The sequence below is a fragment of the Fusarium proliferatum genome (genome assembly GCF_900067095.1).
Source record: "Fusarium proliferatum ET1 genome assembly, contig: FPRO_scaffold013, whole genome shotgun sequence".
NCBI lineage: Eukaryota > Fungi > Ascomycota > Sordariomycetes > Hypocreales > Nectriaceae > Fusarium > Fusarium proliferatum.
The window spans coordinates 865,004-887,081 of record NW_022194802.1 but is presented as its reverse complement, the minus strand read 5'-3'; the positions used below and the strand labels follow the sequence as shown (position 1 = coordinate 887,081).

The 22,078-nt window shown below is 50.1% G+C and overlaps 3 protein-coding genes across 3 annotated transcripts; 1 reads left to right on the top strand and 2 right to left on the bottom strand.

Annotated features, from left to right (window-relative positions):
- Window positions 1-325: 325 nt before the first annotated feature.
- FPRO_12927 (putative arginosuccinate synthetase) lies at window positions 326-2,900 on the bottom strand (the record flags this gene model as incomplete). The annotated part of the gene is made up of 18 exons (XM_031223497.1): window positions 326-451; window positions 503-667; window positions 726-800; window positions 1,000-1,046; window positions 1,213-1,236; window positions 1,296-1,334; window positions 1,385-1,528; window positions 1,583-1,637; window positions 1,695-1,715; window positions 1,769-1,862; window positions 1,915-2,007; window positions 2,086-2,104; window positions 2,175-2,267; window positions 2,320-2,343; window positions 2,402-2,571; window positions 2,721-2,745; window positions 2,802-2,815; window positions 2,878-2,900. 18 exons carry the CDS (start codon window positions 2,898-2,900, stop codon window positions 326-328), a joined length of 1,251 nt encoding a protein of 416 aa, XP_031088850.1.
- Window positions 2,901-9,772: 6,872 nt separating this feature from the next.
- Window positions 9,773-11,495, top strand: FPRO_12926 (uncharacterized protein; the record flags this gene model as incomplete). Its single annotated transcript, XM_031223496.1, has 4 exons — window positions 9,773-10,054; window positions 10,119-10,909; window positions 11,003-11,177; window positions 11,241-11,495. 4 exons carry the CDS (start codon window positions 9,773-9,775, stop codon window positions 11,493-11,495), a joined length of 1,503 nt encoding a protein of 500 aa, XP_031088849.1.
- Window positions 11,496-13,073: 1,578 nt separating this feature from the next.
- Window positions 13,074-21,183, bottom strand: FPRO_12925 (uncharacterized protein; the record flags this gene model as incomplete). Its single annotated transcript, XM_031223495.1, has 4 exons — window positions 13,074-15,036; window positions 15,087-15,969; window positions 16,025-16,805; window positions 16,942-21,183. The coding sequence occupies 4 exons, from the start codon at window positions 21,181-21,183 to the stop codon at window positions 13,074-13,076; spliced, it is 7,869 nt and encodes a 2,622-aa protein (XP_031088848.1).
- Window positions 21,184-22,078: the final 895 nt, after the last annotated feature.

Below are 22,078 nucleotides of genomic sequence, written 5' to 3'. Positions count from 1 at the left end.
ATTTAGGATTGTTTCGATCCCTTAGGGTGAAATGCGATGAGAAGTGAAGACATTGGACATGGAGGTGAGATTACGTCGTTGCGGGTAAACTCCGTAAACCCCGAGAGGGGCCATGGTCATGCTGGTCAACGTTCACCTCGATTATGTTGAGGGCTCAGAACCCGCTCAAGTAACAGTGAAGAAGGCATTACACAAGAGCTTTTCTTATTTTTTCTCGTACTAGTCATTCCTAAGCATAGCATAACCCATTCCATTCACACAGACCTTCCTCTTTCTACCAAAAGCTTCTGCGGCGCTGGAAGGCTAGCATCCCAAGTCTGCTTGTCTACTTGCGCTTGGAAAGGGGCTCGCCGTCCCTGATCTTGCGCTCACCATACTTGGCGATGCGGATGGCATTCACGTTGATGAAGCCAGTTGTGTCTTCGACACTCCAATCCATGTCAAGAGTGTCCTGCATTCTTATGTTAGGTTTGATCCGAAATAGTCCTCTTTGGGTACTTACCATGCTGCTCTCCTCTTCGCTGTAGAGGTTGGATGTCTCGCTGGATCGGCCAACGATGATGACGTTGCCCTTGTAAGCCAGAGCCTCGACCTTGCCATCAACCTGCTTCTGGCTGAAAGCGATAGCATTCTGAACGAACTCGCGCTCAGGAGTAAAGTACATTCCCTAAAAAGACGTCAACAATGTCCGATCCTGCGGAGCTTGGAGACGAGGGGCTACGCACGTTGTAGATACATTGAGCCCAGTCATCCGAGAGACGGTCGCGAATGATGCGGACCTTGCTGTCCATCACGAGACCCTGAGTAATCGTTAGTTAAATGGAGTTCTAAACTTATCAGATATAAAGAGTGTTGGGATTGGCTCATGCTCAGGTAGCTCTTGACTTCCTGGATTGGCATTGCAATGGGCACAACCCTAGAGCGCTGGCCAAGACTGCCACTCGAAGGCCGGACACCGCAGTATGAGCCAACCCAGTTCTCAAGGACTTGACAACTTACCTCAAGGTTCTGGTGCAGCTTGCGCAGGATAGTCAGACCGGGGGTATCTTTATACAATGTTAGAACATCCTGCCGAAGTGCATGGGCGAGAGCGGAATGGTTGTCGCCTGCGACGGGGCCGTCATCTGCGTCGCTAGCGAGACATCGACAATGCATCCGATGTCTCCAAAAACAACAATTGATTAGAAAAGTAAGGAGATAAATGCGACTGACCGTAGCAACCACGAGATTTCAATCCTGGAATAAAAGATTAGCAATCGCGTGCTGAGGTTAACGTTCCCTGAGAGTAGGCTTACCAATGAACCTCGACTCGACGATATCCTCACGTCCAATACCTAGCACTATGTCAGTACTCGCCGGAAATCTCTTCGGTTTGTAGTCCTACCGTTGGCACGGCCCAACTCGTTGGCCTCCTTGAAGATCTCCAAGGAGCCAGTAACGGTCTTGCCATCAACCTCAAGCTTGACGGGAACACCCTCAGCAAAGTGGACCGTGAAGCGAGTAGGCTTATCGGGAGCGTCCAGGGGATCTTGAGAGAGGCATTAGCGCAAAATCTAGAAGTTTGTAAGCTGGTTCGTCTTACCAACTGTGCGCTTCCACATGTCCTTGGGGGGCTCCTTGTCTGTTTGCTCGAGGATCTAGCAAGTTCAGTGTCAATAGGGCGCAGAGAGACGGGTTCCCGTAGGGGGGCTTACACCGGCCTCATATGAGCAGTGCTATCGATCGAAAGTCAGTATTACGAAGAATCAATAGGACCTTTCACACATACGATGATGTTGTCGTCCATAGACCAGGGGGCCTTGGGAGTGGAGCTGACGGGGATCTTCTGCTCCTCAGCGAACTTGAGAAGATCGGCACGTCCCCTGCGGAATGATTAGCTTGAACATGTAGTAGTGGACACAAGAAGAGGCTTACTGGAATCGGTTGAAGAATGCGGGGATGCGCCAGGGGGCCAGAACCTTCATCTTAGGGTCACAGGCCTTCCATGCCAGCTCGAAGCGGACTTGGCTAGAAGAAGGATGTTAGTAAGGTGTAAGAGCGACAGAAGGCGACAGTATGTGTGTCGCGGTCATGATCAGGACTTACTCATTGCCCTTACCGGTGCCTAGGGTTAGAGTTGTGGGTTAGCAACTGGATCGAACAGTAAGGAGACCAGTTGGACCATAACGACTTACATCCATGGCTGAGGATGGTACAGTTGTTATCCTTAGCAACTTGCACCATTGCCCTGGCCAATACGGGTCGGGCCAGACTTGTGCCGAGAAGGTCTTTAGGGCATTAGTGATGTCATCAAGGAGCGTCCGAGGTGAAACGTCTTACATTGTCCTTCATAGATAGCGTTGCCTGGTGGATTCTGTTAGTAAACACGCTGTACCACCACAAGCAGCCTCTGGAGACTTACACTGGATGGCGGGCCACACCAAGTCGTCAATCAGCTCCTGCTGGACGTTCTCGATGATCATCTTCTCAGCACCGAGCTTCAGAGCCTTGGCCTTGACGGCATCGAAGTCTTCCTCCTGACCGCAGTCTCCGAGGAAGCACACGACCTCATAGCCCTGGAGGACGAGCCACCTGAGAGTTATGGGTTAGCTTTTGTTAAACAATCCCACATCTTGGACGATTGTCATCTTCATGCCGAGCTCGAAGACTTGACACTTGACGGCGTCAAAGTCTTCTCTCTGCCGCAATCCATCAGAGAGTAAATAATGGGGGCACAGTACTTGAGAATGGTGGAAGTATCCAGACCTGTCCATTAGTCAGGATATCACATCTTGATATTGCTTCTGGAGCTCTCAACTCACCGCCAGAGTAGGCACTGGACAAGGGTCAGTTAGCTATCTTGCTCGAACCAATTGAGTTGAGTGACAATTAACTTACAGGCAAACACGTTCGGGAGCCATGATGAATGTTGTTGGAAGGTTCTTGGGCAACACAAGACGTCAATGGGAAGTGACTGATAGATCTATCTCGACAAAATGTTGTTATCAGGCGAGTATCGAGCTGTCGAAGTTTTTTGGCTGCAGCTCCGAAGACGGCGAGAGCGAATCACCCCGCAATGCTTGGTGGGGCAATGCCCTCTTCTGTTGGGTCACAAATTGATCCGCACGAAATGAGATTGACAGAAACGAGGGGTCATAATACGGCGGGAAACTGACCCGTTTGTTTCTGTCAATATATACCTCTATCTTCCTATCGGTGCCCAAATCTTGGCTGCTTATCTCTTATCTTTAATGCACTGGTCAGTGAAGAGTGCACGTGATCTATCGTGACCCCTCCGCGTGAATCATCAATCCATAAGTTAATGAGAGATAAGGATCCTTCGATATTGACCTAAGCTGGCCAAGCCAGGAGCCTCACCTGCTAACAGGCGAGATCGTGGTCGCGATCGTGACAAAATATATCACGTGTCTGTGTAGCTTCAGGGTAGGCAGAAGAAGTACTACAGGTGGACGAAACAGCTATTCCCAGGCGATGGCATTTACCCAGGAATCAAGGTAGAGACAAGCAGAATCAGTCTCCCATCCTCACAAGCAGATGTAATACAACTCAACTTCTCGAAGCCTCATTCGAGTCCATATATTTATCGCGAGCGGCGATGTGAATGCCTTGAAACCTCTCTCCAGGGAGATCATGTCACGGAAAGCGTCCATCACCTTCCTGGGACTACACTGGAACAATTGTGGCCCGTCTCCGCGATCTCTAGGTATCCACGTTGTTCGGGGTGAGATGTCGCCGACTCGCAAACGGAGACGAGCGGCGTCCAGGATTCCCTGCGCCCATGGAGAGAGGTCTCATCTTCAAGTTTACGATGTGAAGAATGGAAAGGCTCCAACAGCCATCAACTATAAGTCGTTATCCCCAGCAAATATCAGGAAGAAACGTTCAACAATTTGTCCTATCCACCTCAACCGCACGGATTGCACCAGCTATTGTCCGTTATTTTAGTCGAGCAAGACATCGATGAGGCGCTCGACCGTCAAGCTGATGAAGGCGATCTCGGAGGTGGCAATGATAGGAATGTCGATGGTAGCAATGTTTGTGACACACGAATTGTCGGGGGTGACTATGGAGGTAGGTATTCGTAAATTTGGATAAGGATGCCAAGTTCTACCTATGAACAACAATAGAATCGCAGTAAAGAAGCATCTCAAAGGCCATCAAGAACAGGGAGGAATCAAACAAAGAAATCGAGGCAGACTGGGTCGTTATATGAGTTTCAGTGATTCCTTCAGCCCGTAGTCTCGACAGCATCCTCGGTCCCAGATCTCCGGTCACCCGAGAAGCAATACAACACTCAACCGCAACGATGTAAAGGCAACTGCTCTTCCTGTTAAAATCCAATATGAAATTTGGGGGCTTATTGAGCCTTTTAATAAAGCCTTATTTAAACTCGCTCATTAAATGGTCCTGGTGTTGAATAAATTTCATCGGTAGATGATCGGAGGTGGCAAATACTCACTGCAGACTCTCGTGACCTTTTTCTGTCTGAATCACTCGTCTGATCCCGTACCATGGGTAGACATATGAGAAACTCGACATATGCCCCATGAGCTCATAGACAATCATCACTATGGCTCACCTCGGGTTTCAGCTTTTAGTCATGTTGTCTTGATTCTCCTTCTTCACCTAAGGCAAGACCAGCCGAAGTGAATCAAAGAAATTTTGCCACTTTGTGTCTAAATCTAGATTCAAGCGTCCAAGCTGAATGTTCAGTCTCAATTCTTCTCCCGTAATGCCGTAATTGCCAGCTGTTGGTGGTCATCCGTAGACTGTAAGCACCGTTCAGGGCCCAGACCGAGACAGATGGTGTGAAAGGCTCAGCCCTGCTCCAAAACTTGTTTTGAAACATGATATGGGAGATTGATTTGCCTCCATGATCCAATGAATCGACCCATTGTGGCTTCTTGTGCTGGATTCTCGGTAGAGACATCTGAGCCGAATAGCCAGCGAGCACCTCGGCCCTTGGTTATGCATAGTTATTGCCAGTAAAGGGGTATTCCAAGTGATCTACGAGCTGGATCTTGTCATACGGTCCAAGCGTGCCCCAGACTTCCCCAGATCCCCCCAAAAGATATTCTGGGGGTAGGTCGGTCCACTGCTCCAGCCATGAAAGATAGCCAACCAGAACAAGATGCAATCATTCTCAGGTTCAACATCGTTTCATTAATGGCTCAAGCCATCGGAAGCAAACTTCCTTCACGGTAGTATCTCTAATTTATCTTCGGAGCTTCACCGAGAAGCAGATTAGAAACATGATGGTGTAGTGAAAACATGAGAGCCGAATAAATCCGAGGAACAACGATATCAAGTCTGTCATTTGCGATATAGCTAGGTACTATGAAGCCATAGACTAGCAACAAAAAAAAAGGACAAGTTTAGCCGCGCAGGGCTTGCACTAATACAAAGGCAACCATGATCCCAGCTGAAACTGGGGTAATGAGACGATGAACGTGGGGAAGTTTGAGGAAGAGGAGATTTGAGTCTGGACATTGATGCCCGAAGTGGTGTGTGACTTACAGGACTCGGTCCCGATGTGAGTCGGTAACAAGCCCGGGCATGCCGGCGCGTCGAGAGGGCAGTGGTCACTATGCAAATTTTGCAAGAAGACTGAGATCACTGAGTGAGGAGAAATTCTCCGTATAATTATCCCCGCTCCCGAAATCTAGATTACTAGGCAGGCTAGGGTAGAGTTCGAGATTCCAGGTTTATTGTCTTGGCTAAGCCATACGGATAGCTCGGATTACGAGGGAAAGCCAAGAGTTGGAGTCCGGTATAGGGTATTGGTGATATCGTTCGATGATCAACACCATCGTGAGTGTCAAGCAAAGATTAATACGAACCCAATAGGACGGAATGGCACATTCACGTTGGTATCTGCAGATACCACATGCCAAAAACGTGGGCATAGATAGCGCTGACGATTACGGGCGCATACGATGAGCGATGCATAAGATCATCCTCGATGTTGAACCCCAACGAAATGATGCAACAAGAACAAGCGACGTGGCTGTGATGCTGCATGAAAACTGTACGCCCTCCGGCTGTCCGAAGACGCAAACGTATCACAAACAGAACAAGTAAAAGAAGGATCGAAGACATTCCGCCAAGAGCTCAACGCATAAGACGAAAAGCCCGTTGATAACGACGTCAAATAGCATGTGGTATGTGACGATGTGCGGAACAGCCAATGGCGAATAGTGCGGAATAATCTGACCTCACAAAGCAAAGATAGCACCAAGAAAAAGTTTGAAGATGGAGGGGCTATGAAACGTGGTTATGCAGGCATCTCATCAGGGGAATGTTGACCAGTGATAGGTTGGCCAACTGGTGGTGTGAAGCAAAAAGATGGTGCCATACGCTCTCGTTGATTGTATGTATCTTGGGGGCAGTTATTACCAATTGGGGGGACAGGGAGTCATGGAGAGAAAAGAGGCTGAAGAGCCAAGACTCAGGAAAAGTCAGATTTAGGCAAATGGCATGAGGAGAGGAAATGCCCCAATCCTAAAAGGGTCATGTTCTCCGGGTGGCAGTGGCAGATGCTGGGGTAAAGCCTGAGAGAGTGAGTTGAGAGTGCGGAGTAGTGGAGACGGAGGACAATACCGAAGGGGTGAAATTTTAGACGACAAGAGGGAGCAGATGCTGAGAGATGAGATGTAGATTCATTCATTCTGTCGGTACTTGAGTCATCTCAGACCATGTATCCACAAACATGGCATCATATGAGAAAGTAGTGATTAGAAGTCAATGACAAAACAAGGTTCTCATCCGTGGATATCTATCGAGTCCACTACGCACTCTAACTTGACTTAGTTATTCCTTAGGATAAAGGACGGCGTGGAGGATCAGTGGAGAACTGGCATCAAGCTTATCTTTTACCTTATGCTGCCTAACTTATGAGGAGAACCCCAGTGCCATGTGATGAGAAAAGAGATTGTGTGTCTGGCTTGCCTTGGAGGAGTCTCCGCTTACGCTCAACAAAAGCCAGAAGCGCACATCCGGTATCTTAGCCGTGAAGCCATATCCCTGTAGGCACTAAGCAGGGGCCACCCTCCATCTCCTTTTGTCTGTTCCATGTTTTTGGGGAACGCATTCGTGTACGTAACGAGAGGTGTTGTTTTCTCCAAAGTTAAAGGGGGGGATTGAGCGGTAAGAGGAGAGGAGAGGAGAGAGTGTGAGCAACTTGGAGAATGTTGCAGTCTTGTCGCTTTAGCCGAGGGTATTAATGTTCCGGACGTGCGGAGCTTGAGTGCACTAAGAGTCTCCAAATCGATGGAAGCATAGAAATGGAAGCATCAGATCTGGCACTACGTATCGAGTAAATACAGATACAGAAGATGACATCCAATCTGAAGCTGTCAAAATGCAACCCCGTTCTTTCCCGTACGAACAGGCTTCCCCAGAATCTTCATCTGGCTTTTCCCCGGAATCTCTTCTTCATCTCCATGTCGCCCCCGGATTTTCTACCTTAGATGGAGCCCAGCTCGGGAGTCGACCGGTCGAGAAAGTGAGCTGTTGGGTGCTGCCAGTGAGACAAAAGACAGCGGCGAGAGTGTCCCACTGGAGGCCCACTGGAGGCCCAGCGCGGTAATCAGCCCGGATCCTGTAAGCAGCCTAAAACAGTCGAGTTTTGGGTGGATAATTCCCCCGCAAAATTGGTCCGGCACTACAGCCCCCAGCGCATCTGGGGTCATTCATTCGCACCAACCAACAGCCAAACAAGGCCACTAAATAACATTAACATTAACATTAACCTGTAACTTATGCTTCTTCCCACACGGAATTTCCCCTCTCGTATCAGCGCTATCTCTCTCTCGCACACACACACACACACTCTCTCTTCTCTTCCCCTCACCGATCTCACGCCGCGCGTATTTGCCATGTGGTGGCGTCCCAAGCGCATTTCACCTTTTGTCCCAGTCTCTTCCTTCTTCAAGACAAGATCATCCCTACAGACTCACACTAGGTCTAAAAGAGTGAGCTTCCATTGATCCGATACGAGCTACGGCTGTCAAGATAGCCGAAGCCGTTGAAGCAAGCCCCCGAGGAAGTAAAGTGAAGCAATGCAGATGAGGCTCTTTTCTTCTCGAAGCCACGAGATCTGGTGAATCTGCTGGGCGTTTTCTAGGCACTTGACTTGGCAGCTACGTGATGAAACCTCGTGCCTGACAAGATGAATGAATGTACTACGCTGTGATGCTATGCTGGTTTACTACTACGTACGGCGTATGTTTGCCTTATCTTGGATGTTATGATGCATACACGTGGAAGTATGCAGACTTGATGACTATGCCTCACGTAGTGGATGCCTTGCCATGTGTTTTGATGCACCCAATACTGTCTGCAACTGCACCATCAGGGCCCGTCGGGACGGACGGCAAATTATCATCTCACACATCTCGGACACAACGACAACCTGCTTTTCTCGGGGTCCGTGGGTGACGCACGGTTACAGCACAAGGTGTCAGTGTCAGTGTCAGTGTCAGTGTCAGTGTCAGTGGGAGTGGTAGGTAGATTGCCATTCCCATTCCAGTGAATGACATACAGTAGGGCCATCATGGTACGATGTTGTTAATGGAGATCGCCCACGAGACACAAGCAGTCTAGACAGGGTTGTTCAACAGATCACCAAGCAAGAGATGGCGATGTTCTGTATCAGCATTGGCATATTCAAGTCCGACTGAGCAATACGCCATACCGTCGCATGCTCCCGAAATAAAATGGGAGCGGGGATTTGTCCCATTGCATTCTACGTCTGGCGGCGCAGTTCCCTCCCGGCAACTGCAACGCAACAGTCGGGGTTGCAACATCTCTCCAGTACCGACTTGGCATACATTAGAAAGCTCTGTCAAGCTTTTTTGTCACGCTTGGCTGATGGGCTTGGAAATCTCTTGGGAACCATCACATCACACAAGATCGGCAGAGACCATATCTCTTCACTTGGCGGTCATCGTACAATGAAACAATTCTGTGTTCACCCAACCGACCGGTCCATCCTTGCAAGAGGAGAAAAAAAGAGGCCACCCCGAGTATTCTCAGTCGAGACTCTGCCTGTCCTCATTCACTTCTCTTCTTCCCTGGTCAGCAGGGCCTAGACAAAGTGTGAGCGTTCTTCCTTGGCATTACAGTATTAGGTGCATGTTTCTTTGGGGGTCCGGCGATTGGTCTCCGAGCGGGGGAAAAGACAGCAGAGAAGATACGTACAGACAACATGGGGTAAAATACGTACCCAGTTGTAAGCCAAGATAACATGGGGTAGAAAAACAAGGTGTGAGTGGAGTTTTCTCCCTTGAGTTTTAGTTGTTGGTCGACCCCCTGTAAAGATTGGAGTTGGAGGTGTTGGCCAGTCGCATCTGGGCCTTTTGAGATTGGGCAGCACACTCTATCTCTCTCTTGCACACCTTGTAGGCCACTCTAAAGTAACCCTTGCTTAGTTGCCGTTCGTGCGGAAAGTGGATTTTATACGACGGAGGCTTTTTCGAAAACGGGACTGGGCTTGCTTACAAGGGCCCATACCTTGACAGTCGCCGGTGGCAGTTTCGTTGTAGACACCCCGAGTATTGATCTGGGGTATGTATCATGGACTACCACTGTCTGTTCTGTTCCTCTCTCATTCACTCTGGTATAAAGAGTGGGCTCTTCCCCAGACTGTTTCCCCAGTTCTTGTTCTTGTTCTTCAGATCAGAAGCATCCTCTCTCATCTCCTTCCCTGAGGACAAACAACTCTCACTTGATCCTTTTCTCTTTTCATCATCCCGAGTCAAGAGAAGTCATCATGCTTCAACAACACGAGAACAAGGTGACCTCTGGTCAGGTTGACAGCTCATCAACCGAAAAGGTCGACTATGAGAAGGCCGTTTCCTTCCACGAGGATGCCTCCCAGGAGGTCTTCGATGAACCTGCCACCAAGCGCCTCCTCCGCAAGATGGACATCAAGCTTCTTCCCTTCCTGGCTCTCCTCTACCTCCTCTCTTTCCTCGATCGTACCAACATCGGTAATGCTAAGCTCGCTGGTCTCGAAGATGCCCTGGGCATGACTGGCAAGTGGGATTACAACGTGAGTACAACCTTGACTTTTACCAATCTGCTGGGAATATGTAAGGTACTAACACGCATCTTAGATCGCTGTCGCCGTCTTCTTCCCCTTCTACGTCGCTGCCGAGATCCCCTCCAACATGGCCATGAAGCGCTTCCGTCCCTCCATCTGGATTCCCAGCATCATGATCGCCTGGGCTATCGTCACAACTCTCATGGGTATCACCAAGAACTTTGGTGGTTTCCTTGCCACTCGCATGGCTCTCGGTCTCGCTGAGGGTGGTCTCTTCCCCGGTATCACTTACTACATCACTCTCTGGTATAAGCGACACGAGTGCGGTCTCCGCATGGCTATTTTCTTCTCTGCTGCTACCGCTGCTGGTGCTTTCGGTGGCCTCTTCGCTCGTGGCGTTATGGAGATGGATGGTCTTGGTGGTCTTGATGGCTGGGCTTGGATCTTCATCATTGAGGGTCTCATCACTTTCGTCTTTGCTATCATGGCTTTCTTTGTCATGTACGACTACCCCGACACTGCCAAGTTCCTCAACGACTCTGAGCGCAAGGAGGTTCTCCGACGTCTCGAGGAGGACCGATCTGTTCTCTCTGACGCCTTCAACATGAAGTTCGCCAAGGATGCTCTCAAGGACTGGAAGATCTGGGTTCACATGATGATCACCATCGGAATCTACACTCCTCTCTACTCCATCTCCATCTTCCTCCCCACCATCGTCAAGAGTCTCGGCTACACCAACGAGATGGCTCAGCTCATGTCTGTTCCTCCCTACGTCGTCGCCTGCCTCTTCACCATCGGTGGAGGTTTCGCTGCTGATAGACACGGTCAGCGTGGTATCTACATGATCTTCTTCTGTGTTGTCGCGTAAGTATTTCTCCAATCTGCCAAGGTTCTAGAACGGGAGATCTTCCCGACTTGGCACATTCACAACAACTCATTTGCTAACATTTCTCTCAGTATCATTGGATTCATCATCCTTGCTACAGTCGAATCCCATGGTGCCAAGTACTTCGCCGCTTTCCTCATCACCTGCGGTATCTACCCCAACGTTCCCCAAGGTGTCGCCTGGAACGGCAACAACATTGGTGGCTCTCTCAAGCGTGGTGTTGGTATTGCTATGCACGTCGGCTTCGTAAGTTTTATCCCAATGTCTCAGACATATCCAGCCACAGTTTCACTAACATGTCATTAACAGGGTAACCTTGGTGGTGCCGTCTCTGGCTTCGTCTACCGCAAGGATGATGCTCCCAACTATCGCTCCGGTCACTGGACTCTGGTCGCCACTACTACCATGAGCTGCATTCTCAGCATCCTCATGACTATGTACCTCCGACGCGAGAACGCTCGCCGTGACCAGACTCACAAGGCTCCTCATGAGTACACCCGCGCTGAGAAGGAGTTGGAGCAGGACTCCGGCGACAACGCCACCTTCTTCCGATACACCGTCTAAGCGGTGGACGTTGGACGCGATGTCTTGCAGAACATCTTACAGGGCATTGCATGAGTTTGTATATGAGCGTTTGGTCTAGCGAAAAGGAATATTACGATTGGACGGAGTAAAAAGGAAACACTTTTGCATGGATATAAGACCTATACATTTTGACGCTTGTATAATGAAATGAACCTCTAATGATATGAGGTATTCCACAATTACTGTCTTCTCTCTCACTCTCACCTGTGATCATTTGCCATTCTCACCATTCACCTCACCTGTCAGGTGAAACAGTGAATAAGCCAACAACCAACATCCCTGACCACCAACAAATAAAAGACCTATCGGAAGTCAGAACGCATGCTGCAGTGAGGATGCACAGGGCTCAAAACACGGCTGGCAGTGGAGGATCTCACCGACCGAAATAGTTAATGGACGCTGGAAAATCTACCGCAGGGGACCTTTTGCTCAGTCTAGGCCTGCACGGGCAGCAGGGATATTCACAGATGAAGATCTACCAACCCCAGTCTCAGGAATGATGCCGTCTTATCCGTAAGGTAAATGTGAAGTAAGATTTTGGATAATCATGCAAGACACGTCGCAGGTTCTGGTCCTAACTTGATCAGTTGGGTACGCGTATTTCCATGTGAATTGTTCTCATTCCTTCTGATGATCTACCGGCTGTAGGTATCTCCGCATATCATAAGCTTAACTTGAACGATAAACAACTCTACCGAGGCATGGCAGAGACATTTTCTTCGTATTTCATGTGTTTTCCCATCTTTTCAGCTCACGCAGTTATCCGTAGGGTCGCATTGCGCCAGCCAGCCAGCATCTCACTGCATGGGGCTGTTTTTGTAACACAGTTGCTTTTATCCAGGCTGTCGGAGGATCATTCCGATGTCGATCATTTAAGTATGGCGTTTCTCTTTTTTGCAAAAATTATCGTAGTGGCTGATTTTATTCTATCCGGGTAAATTTGCTTTTGTAACACAAGGGTTTCTAATCTTAACTGTGCCTTTTTTCCCCACGACAAACCACCAACAGGCTTCAAATCCTTTATCCTCGAATATTTCCAGGTGAGGATAAACTCCCGAGAGTTTAAATATGCGCCTGGCGCTAATAAATAATGCTGCATTTAACCGGAGACTTTAAGTTAGTAACGCCGATAACGACGGAATGTGGGATTTCCATAAGCGACTTCTCCAATTCTGACTGACTCCCCCAAATCACACGTTGAATCTCCAATTTGTGGTGATATCGGCGCCGAGTGTTCCACTTTTCCCGGTGCAAACACCGATACTCGGGGGGAGGTAATGAATGGCTACAGTGTTGATGCGCACAACATGGCAATTATTCTACAGCCGCGATTTGCGATAGAAGCTTGTACGCAGTTGCTTACGCTCAGGCAAAGTGTAAGATCTGCAGGTGATCTCCAGCTCCACGGCATGGGTATCGCATGGCACTGAGTCACGAAGCGAAAACGAGAGGGCATGCACAGATTAAACACAGCACGGGCAAAATTACAGTAGATATTATGGCTAAATTGACTAATTATGTCGCACGAAGGCGCTAGAATGAATTAAATACCCAGGCTTAGTTGGTGCAAGCGGCAGCGCCCTTGCTCGTCTTGGTAGCCCAGTTGGTCTTTGTCGACTTGACCACGGAAGTGGTAACCTTGGACACGGTGCTTCGCTCCGTGACCGTGCTGGAAGGCTTCAGGGTAGTCTTCACCGTAGCCCAGCTTGTGACAGTCTGCTGGTCCAGGGTGACAGTCGACGTCTTCTTGACGGTGTTGGTCGAAGTAACCTTGACGGTTCCTGCGGCCAGAGTCTGGGTGAGAGTCTTGTAGACTGTGACTGTGCTTGCGGGAAGAGTGGTAGTCTTCTTCTCAGTCACGACAGACGTAGCGTCGACGACGACGGTAGTGGTATCGGCCTTGAGAGTAGTAGTCTTGCCTGTCTCCTTGGTGGTGACCTGTGTAGTTGTAGAAGTAGATCCTGCAATTGTAACAGTGGCGAAACGCGTGGCGACAGATGTAGACACCTCCACAACAGTGACAGGCTTCAAGGTGCTCGTCTTTCCAACCGTCTTGGTGGTGATCAACTCTGTTGTAGTTGTGCTACCAGGGACAGTGGCGGTCGAGGTCTTGACATTAGTGGTGTAGGTTGAAACCACGGTGACGGTGACTGTTCGGAGAGCCTCGGCACGAGCCTCAAGATTGATGGAGCCAAGGTCCAGATCACGGCGGGTCAGACCAGAAGAAAGATCGAAAGATGGGTTACCAAAGACAACAGCAGCTCGGGGCTTGAGAACTGCTGCGGAGCTGAGATCACGCTTGTCCTGGGTTGGGATACACTTGAGTGTTGTGGTCTTGGAGACAGTCTTGACAGAAGTTGTCACGACAGTAGATACAACAGTGGTAGCCTTCAGGGATGTGGTAGTAGTACCGCCAGTGCCAACAGTGGTAGTGGTAGTGCTCTGGACAGTGACAGCCTTAGGGCTTGAAGTCCTGGTAGCAAAGACTGTTGTGAAGTCGGTCTCTTCCTGAGTCACTGACTTGGGAGTAACTGTGACCGCGGTGGTAGATACAGTTGTAGTAACAGCCTTGGCAGAAGTTGTGATCCAAGAAGTGACAGTCGCGGCAACCACGTTGGTTGAAGTCTTGGTGACATCAGCAGGGGTGACAGTCTTGCCAACATCCACAACATCAGTAGACTTGACAGTGACCACGCTGTCACCCTGGGTGATCTGCTGAGTCTGAGTGGTTGTGCTCTTCTCTGTGTTGGTCTTGGTTGTAGGATCTGGTGTGATGGTGGTTCCAACATCGAGAGTGGAAGTAGACTTCTCTGTGACGGTCACATCGGCTCCGGTGGTGGTCACCAAAGCTGTCTGAGACGTTGTCACAGTTTGTGTCGTGTAGACAGTTGTAGAGCTGTATGTCTGAGTAGCAGCGATACCCGCATCGAAAGGTGTCGCGTCAACAAGAGTCATGTTGATCCAAGCCGTAGAAGTGAAGAAAGTGCCCAACTCAAACTGTGCAACGTCCTCACTAGAGAGCTGCTTGGAGAAAGAAGCACGCTGGCTAGTGGAGGATCCAGGGCCAGAGTTGTCGAACTCTCCAAAGATGACACTGGCTGTTCGGGGATCAGCCTTGGTCCAGGCTTGCCAACCTGCAGCAGCGATGCAAGAACCCAGCTCGGACTCGATGTAGGCAACGCGGGCATATTGATCCCAAGGTCGACCGAGGTAGATACTGGAGTAAGAAGCGCCACCAGCAGGAGAGACTGTGCACTGGTCGAAAACAAACCCATAGTTTCCAGAATTTGTACCCTTCTTGTTCGCTGTCAAGGCGATGCCGTCTCTGTTGGGAGCAATGGTGGACTTGAGGAAGTATCCAGCGCCAGATCCCCAAATCATATCGATATTTCCTGTGAACAAGGAGTTGTATGCGAAAAGATTACCGTTGATGAGCAGGGCATCCTGATTACCGTAGACCTGGCAGCCATAGAGCGAGGCAAACTTGCTGCTCTTAACTGCAAAACCAAGACTAGCGTAGCTGTGCGTCTGTTAGCGGATGTAAATTTCCTGTGAGTGATTGAGACTTACTTGGCGGTAGTGCCGAATGTGTTCGCAAAATTGATGTTGACAGCCTGGAAGTAGTTGCCAGTGGCGTAGAAGGTCGCTGAGTCAGAGTTGGAGGCTTCAGCCTGAGTGTCAATGCCCTTATCGTATGTGATGGTGACCTGGTTCTTGGAGTTATCTTCAGGAGACTCAGAGTAACCGATGAAGAATGTGGTTCCGGGCCGACTGAAGACGATCTGTTCCTTGTATGTACCGGGATAGATGAAGACAGTGGGAGTGACCTTTGTAGAAAGGGGCAGAGCATCAATGGCAGCCTGGATGGTATCATAAGTCGTGACTCCATCGATAGGGTCCTTGGAGACGATGTAGGCACCAGCAGGGGGAGTCTTTCCGCTGTAGGGAGCAGTAGGAACAGGAGTGGGTGTGACAGTGCTGGGCTGAGGTGTTGTAATGGAGTCCCAGTAGGTCATGTCAATCCAGTCAGTGCTGTCCATAACTGATTCAAGAGAGTAAGTATCCGATGTCAGAAGTGTAGCAAACCCAAATGCCTCTCGGGCTGCCGTGTTCTTCTCCCAGCTTCCGGGACCCTCGTTGTTGTACTCAGCGAAAGTGATATGATCAGTGCGAGGATCGGTTGTAGACCAGATCTTCCAACCAGCAGGCTGAATGATGCTGTCCAAGTAACTGTTCTTGATAACCACGAGAGCGTAAGCGCTGTAAGGTCGGCCGAGGTAGACCTGTCCCTGGAGATCCACGGTAGCTGAAGCAGCTTCGGTGAAAAGACATTGGTCGAAGATGTAACCTCCGATCGCACTTGCACTGCTACGACTCTGTGCTGTGATGGCTGACTTTGCGCGCTTGGCAGCCAGTGTGCAACCCTTGAAGTAGGCCTTGCTGTATCCCCAGACTAGAAGCACCAACGTTAGTACTAACAACACAGAAGTGAAAAGAACATAACGCACCGAAATCAATGGCACCTTCTATGTACGAGCTTTCATAGTACTGGTAACCATTTGTCGCGCCGTTAAGAAGAGTGTCCTGCCAGCCGATGAAAGAGCAGCCATAGAAACCGATGTCATTTCCGTAGATACTGGCAGCAAGAGTAACGTAGCTGGGTGTGGCGCCATCCAAGTTATCAGAATTGACGAATTTGACGTTGTAAAAGGCAATCTTAGTGCTGGCTGTCGCGATAGTAGCTGTATCCGCGTTGCTGCGACCAGCGGGAATGGTACCAGCAACCGAGAGACCCTTGGCTTGGGTGATGATGACCTGGTTGCTAGCATAGGTCTTTCCTGGGTCGCTCTCAGTGTATCCGATGATGGTAACAGGTCCTGGTCGGTTGATAGCAGGGACCTGCTCCTCATATGTTCCGGCATAGATAAAGATTGTCTGAGGTGTTGAGTCCTTGGGTAGACTCTTGAGAGCATCAGTGAGAGTGGAGTAGGAGCCTGACTTTTCTCCTCCGACGGACACAGTAACAGCTCCCTTGGGAGGAGTAGTACCATCAGAAGGATGTACCGGCCAAGTGTCGTCGGTCTCAGGATCGGTAGTTGCGTCAGAGCCATCGACGGCATAGCTGGGGACAAGGTTGTAAGCCTTCATGTCAAGCCAGCTGGTACTACCAATGAACGACCCGAGGGAGTATGCAGCAGCCTGTGACTCGGTGAGTTTTGTCGCGAAGCTAGCTCGAGAGGTGGTCCAGTTTCCGGGTCCAGTGTTGTTGAATTCTCCGAAAAGCACGTTCTGGAAAGGTAATTGTTAGCCAGCTATATGGTAAACTTGGAACAGTCTCCTCTAAGCTCCCCTAAAGTCCTCTAAAGTCCTCTGAGCTCCTCTAAGCTCCTCTAAACTACTTTAACACCTCTGAAGTCTTACTTACCGATGTCTGGGGATTGCTTGAAGACCAGGTGGCCCAACCTTGTGGAGAGATGTGCTTGTCGAGGAAGGAATTCATGTACACAACAAGGGCATATTGAGACCATGGGCGACCGAGTGATGTGGTGCCGAAGTTAGATCCGTAACTATCAGTGTATGTGACCTTGCATTTATCGAACACGAAGCCGCCGGCCCAAGAAGAGCTCTTGCGGTTGTTGGCGGTGATATAGGCGTTGGCGGTGTTGGACGCAATATAACACCCATGGAAGAAAGCCTTGCTGTAACCCCAAATGAAGTCCACAGATCCCGAAATATAACTGTTAGAAAAGACCTGAATACCCTGGTTGACAAGAAGGGCATCCTGGAAGCCGTCGAAAGCACATCCATACGCCGCCATGTTTCCAAAGAAGTCGGCAGCAAGAGCAGCTGTGTCACTAGTTTGTGGATAGGTGTTTGTGAAGTTCAGGTTGTAAAGAGAGAGACCAGAAGAAGCTGAAGTGGTCTTCCAAAAGAGGACGGGGGTCTCTTCGTTACGGGATGCACCAGTTGAGTAGCCCAGCTTGAACCAGATGAGGACCTCGTTCTGGGTGAAGTCATTCTCAAAGCTGGTCTCACCACGGATGGTAACGTGACCGCTAGAGCGAGTGAGAGTAAGCTGCTCGTTGTATGAACCGGCCTTGACAAAGATGGTGTAGTCATCGCCGTCGTCGGGAATGGCAGCGAGGGCAGAGGCCACAGTCTTGTACTCATTTCCAGTGGGAGAGGGAGCAACGGTCAAGGTAGCACCGACAGCAGTAGCACTTGTAGTGCTAGAGACTGTAGTCGCAGCTGAAGTGGTGGTAGTGCTAGCTGCGTCTTTGCCGTACACAGAGTCAGGCCATCCCTGGAAGGGGGCAATGGCAGCCTTATCAATCCAAGAGTCACTGCCCAAGATACCGGCAGCGCTGAAGGAAGAAGTATCACTGGCAATAGTTGCAGCAGAAATACGAGCAGAAGAGTCCCAGCCAGGGCCAGTGTTGTTACCCTCAGTGAAGGTACCGGTGAAAGTGCTGGGAGAAGCAATCTTCCATCCGGCGCCTGCGATATGCCCATCGAGGAATGAGTTAACAAAAGCGACATTGGAGTTTGTGCTATAATCACGTCCAAGGAATGTGCTTCCCTCGGGAACAGAACTTGACTCGGGGACGACCGCGCAGAGATCGAAGACAAAGCGAGAGCCGCCGTATTGGCCCTGGTACTTGTGGGCGGCGATAGCCTGGCCAGCGGTAGACCCCCGAGAAACAATGATGGAGTTGTAGATGTAACCAGCGCCTTGTCCCCACACGAAATCAGTGGTTCCTGATATCTTTGAGTGACTGAAGAAGAAATTGCCGTAGTCGAGGTACAGAGTTCCCTGAGACGAGTCAATGTCGCAGCCATAGAAAGCCACCTTTGTTCCCTTAGCGTATACAGCCAGAGCGATGTTGTTGGCCATAGGATCAAAGGAGTTCTCGAAGTTGATGTTGTAGAAAGATACGAGCTTGGCTTCGTACTTGTTGGCAGCGAATGTTGCTGTACCCAATGAACCACCACTGCTTGACAAGACAGCGTTTCTGGCAGTGATAGTGACCTTGTTGTTCTTGGGCGAAGAACCATCAATGGTCTCACCGCGGAAGACAGTAGCACCAGTACGGACGACTGAGACCTGTCCTTGGTATGTGCCAGCAAGGATGTAGATGTATTGGGTGGTGTCATCAGCAGGAAGGGCTGCGACTGCGGAAGCGACAGTGTCGTAAGAGGCACAAGGATTGCTCTTGGGTCCAACAACGAGAGCCGTGCTGGGAACAGCTGAAGGCAGCGAGCATGAGGACGTTGTAGGTGCGGCGGAAGTGGACTCCTCTGTTGTGCTTGTTGCAGATGTGGCCTTGGATAAGGGATCAGAGGTTGTGGTCACGGGGTCAGCGGCCTTTGTCACCGACTCGGAAGTAGTCTTTTTCGAATCCGATGTAGTTGTTGCTGATTCGGATGTTGTAGAGGAAGTTTCTGAAGTCGTAGGAGCGGCCGAAGTGGTGGTCTCAACATCCTGCTTGAAGTCCTTGGCGTTGCTGGCCTGAATAGCACTCAAAACACCCTGATCAATCCAATCGAGGGAAGAAACCGCGACACTAGGGTAAGCGCTCTTGAAGAAGGCAGAGATCTCATAGGGAGAAAGGTCCTTGGGGTCTGTGACCAGAGTCACATACTTGGAGCGGTCCGCCACATGGTTGGAGTAGCTTCCGTCGCCAGTAGTGCCGAACTCGATGTAGCTGTTCAGCTTGGACTGCGTCTTGGTATCAACATAGACACCAGTAGCAGCGATGAAGCTTCCAATGCTCGTATCGCGGAAGACAGCGACAGAGCCATCACCGTTGCCCGCGGCGAGGAAGACGCGGGTATTGGTTGATCCACTCTTCTGACTGACATCACAGGTATCGAAGACGACAGTCGAGTTGTAGAGCGTGGTACCAGAGAGGCCGCCCTTGTTGTAGACGATAAGGCCATTGCTGTTGGTAGCTGTGACGGTGGTTCCATACAGGTAGAGCGAAGGGTAGTTGTAGAGGACCTTGTCAGGGGCCTCGATATACGAGTTGGCGACGATGGCAGAAGCGTAGGATCCAGTGATGGCAGCGATACCAGCAGCGTAAAACTGACAGTTGTAGAATGCATTCTTGCTACCTCTGAGGAAAACAGCTCCGCCAGACCCTCCAGCCTGGGTGTTGGAGAACTTGATGTTCTTCCACGTGATACCGGCAGCACTCGCCGTTGAGAAGGAGACTGCAGGATTGGCGTTTCCGCCGTTGTCGATGACGACCTTAGGTGTAGAGGAAACATCGCGCTTGTTGGAAACTTCACCGACGATCGTGACGGTGGGTGTAGCCTGGATGACGACGTTTTCGGTGTAGGTGCCAGCAAGAACAGTCACGGTTGGGTAACCACTTGTCTGTGCTGCCTTGATAGCATCGTTAATGGCAGTGTAATCGCCGCTTCCGTCAGCAGCAACTGTGAGTACTAGAGGCGAGTCAGTTGATGTTGAAACCACGCTCTCTGATGTTTGTTGTGAAGAAGTGAAAGAAGAAGGAAATTCGGTGGTCAAAGAGTGTGATGCCTCGGAAGTGTGAGTTCCAGACGATGTGAGAGTCTCGCTCGTCTCAGAAGAGGTCAGCGTGGCGCTGGACTCGGACGACGATGTGAGATCCCCAGAGGCTGAGGTCTCGCTTGCTGTTAGAGAGCCAGAAGACGCGTCCGATGTGGCGCTCGACTCAAGCGAAGGGGTCAAGGCTGTAGAGGCATCGCTGGTGGCAGAGCCAGAAGTCGTACCTGAGCCAGCGCTTGACTCAGAAGACGACGCGACATTGCCAGAGGCTGATGTCTCGCCAGTCGTGGTGAATCCAGTAGCGGTGTCTGAAGTTGCGCTTGAATCGACAGAAGTGGCCGAAATAGTATCGACGTTGCTGGTGGCAGTACCAGTTGTCGAGCCAGAGCCAGCGCCTGACTCCAATGATGAAGTCGATGCGGCCTCAGTGCCAATTGTGGCAGAACCAGTAGTCGTGTCGGAAGCGAGGCCTGAATCAACCGATGAGGATGCAACAGTATTGGTGGTAGTTGGCTTCACCGTCGTCAGGCTGGTAGTCGTCGTGTCGGAAGCGGCTGTGGCTGTCTTGGCGCCAATTGCATCTGTTGAAGCTGTGTCTGCATCGGATAGTGCAGATGTTGAGGCATCATGTGATGCCACTGCAGTTGATGAAGAGTGTGTGTCGCCGTCGGTAGAGCTTAGAGATGTCTCTGAAGAAAGTCCTGATGAGGTGCCAGAAGTGAGGGTAACCGTAATGGTCGATGAAGTCTCAGACAATGAGATACTCCCAACAATAGAGGTTGTCTCTGACTTAGATGCAGAAGATGTTGTCCCTGAGGATACTGTCTCGGAAGCAGCCGTAGTAGAGGTCCCACTCGCAGTCGAGATCGGAGCTCCAACACCAATACCACCCTGGGGCTGTCTTGGCTTACATGCCGACGATCTCTTGACAAGCGGATTGACTTGGGGAGTGAACGACGAAGAACCGCCGTCGGCAACAGGAACATTGCCGTTCAAAGGAGTGTCATGAAGGGAAGCAAAACGAGTGGAATGGCTGGAGGAAGAATCAACGAAAGCAGGGACAACTTGACCTTCTTTTGCAAGACTGCTCCCACAGAGAAGCGGGAGCAGTAGCCAGGCAGACAATCTGGCCATGTTGAGCCGTGATTCAAGGCAACAGCACAAAAGGTTACGGACGCGGGGGAGGGACAAAAGTACGTGGTCGGACTTTGCATTCTACAGGGGCTACATACACTGATATAACATCCCGTCTCTTATCTGATACCAGCCCCAGAGGCCACCAGACTCTCGGTTATGAAAAGGCCGTGAGTATCGCCCAGTCTAGAAGTACTCGGCTCGCCCGTCAGACTAAGTAGTCTTGGGCATGGCAAAGCCTTCATCCCAAGTGACAGAAATATTTAGATGAGTTTAGGATATCTTAGAGTAGCTTATGATGACCTTAGTGGACTCTTTGACCAGTTTATTATGGCCCCTACTCTAGAGTCTTACGACACCCTGAGAATAGTGCCGGCTAGCAAGCAGCTGAACATGGCATTTAAGAAACTATCGATTTCATTCAAAGGCTAGAGAGGAAACGACAGAAAACGGTCGAATAAAAAGTTCAAATGAGTCCAGGGGACTCGGCCGTGACGGAAGATAGCGCCGGAAGAATTATTTGGAGACGGTGAAATATACCCGTTTGGGGATAGAGGCAAGGTGTAGTGGGACGACCCTAGATTTTATCTCGTCTCTTAGCTGAACGGTAGGTCTGGGCCTGAACTAGAGGCCAATGAGAGGGTATTAGTGACGACGTGCTGGAGTAACCAGACTGCCGGGAGTTTGGACCGTTGCCAAGAAGGTTTTTCTTGTGGGACGAGGACGATGTCACGATAAGGTTCCCAACGGCTGAACCCCTTTTTTATGTCTGAGTTTAAACAGAGTTTCATAAATAGAGGCTTAATTCTGAGTCTAATGATTTATATGTTTAAAGAGTCATCGAATTGCCACTAAACTCCCGGCAAACTCAAAGTGTCACAATCCTAATCTCAAA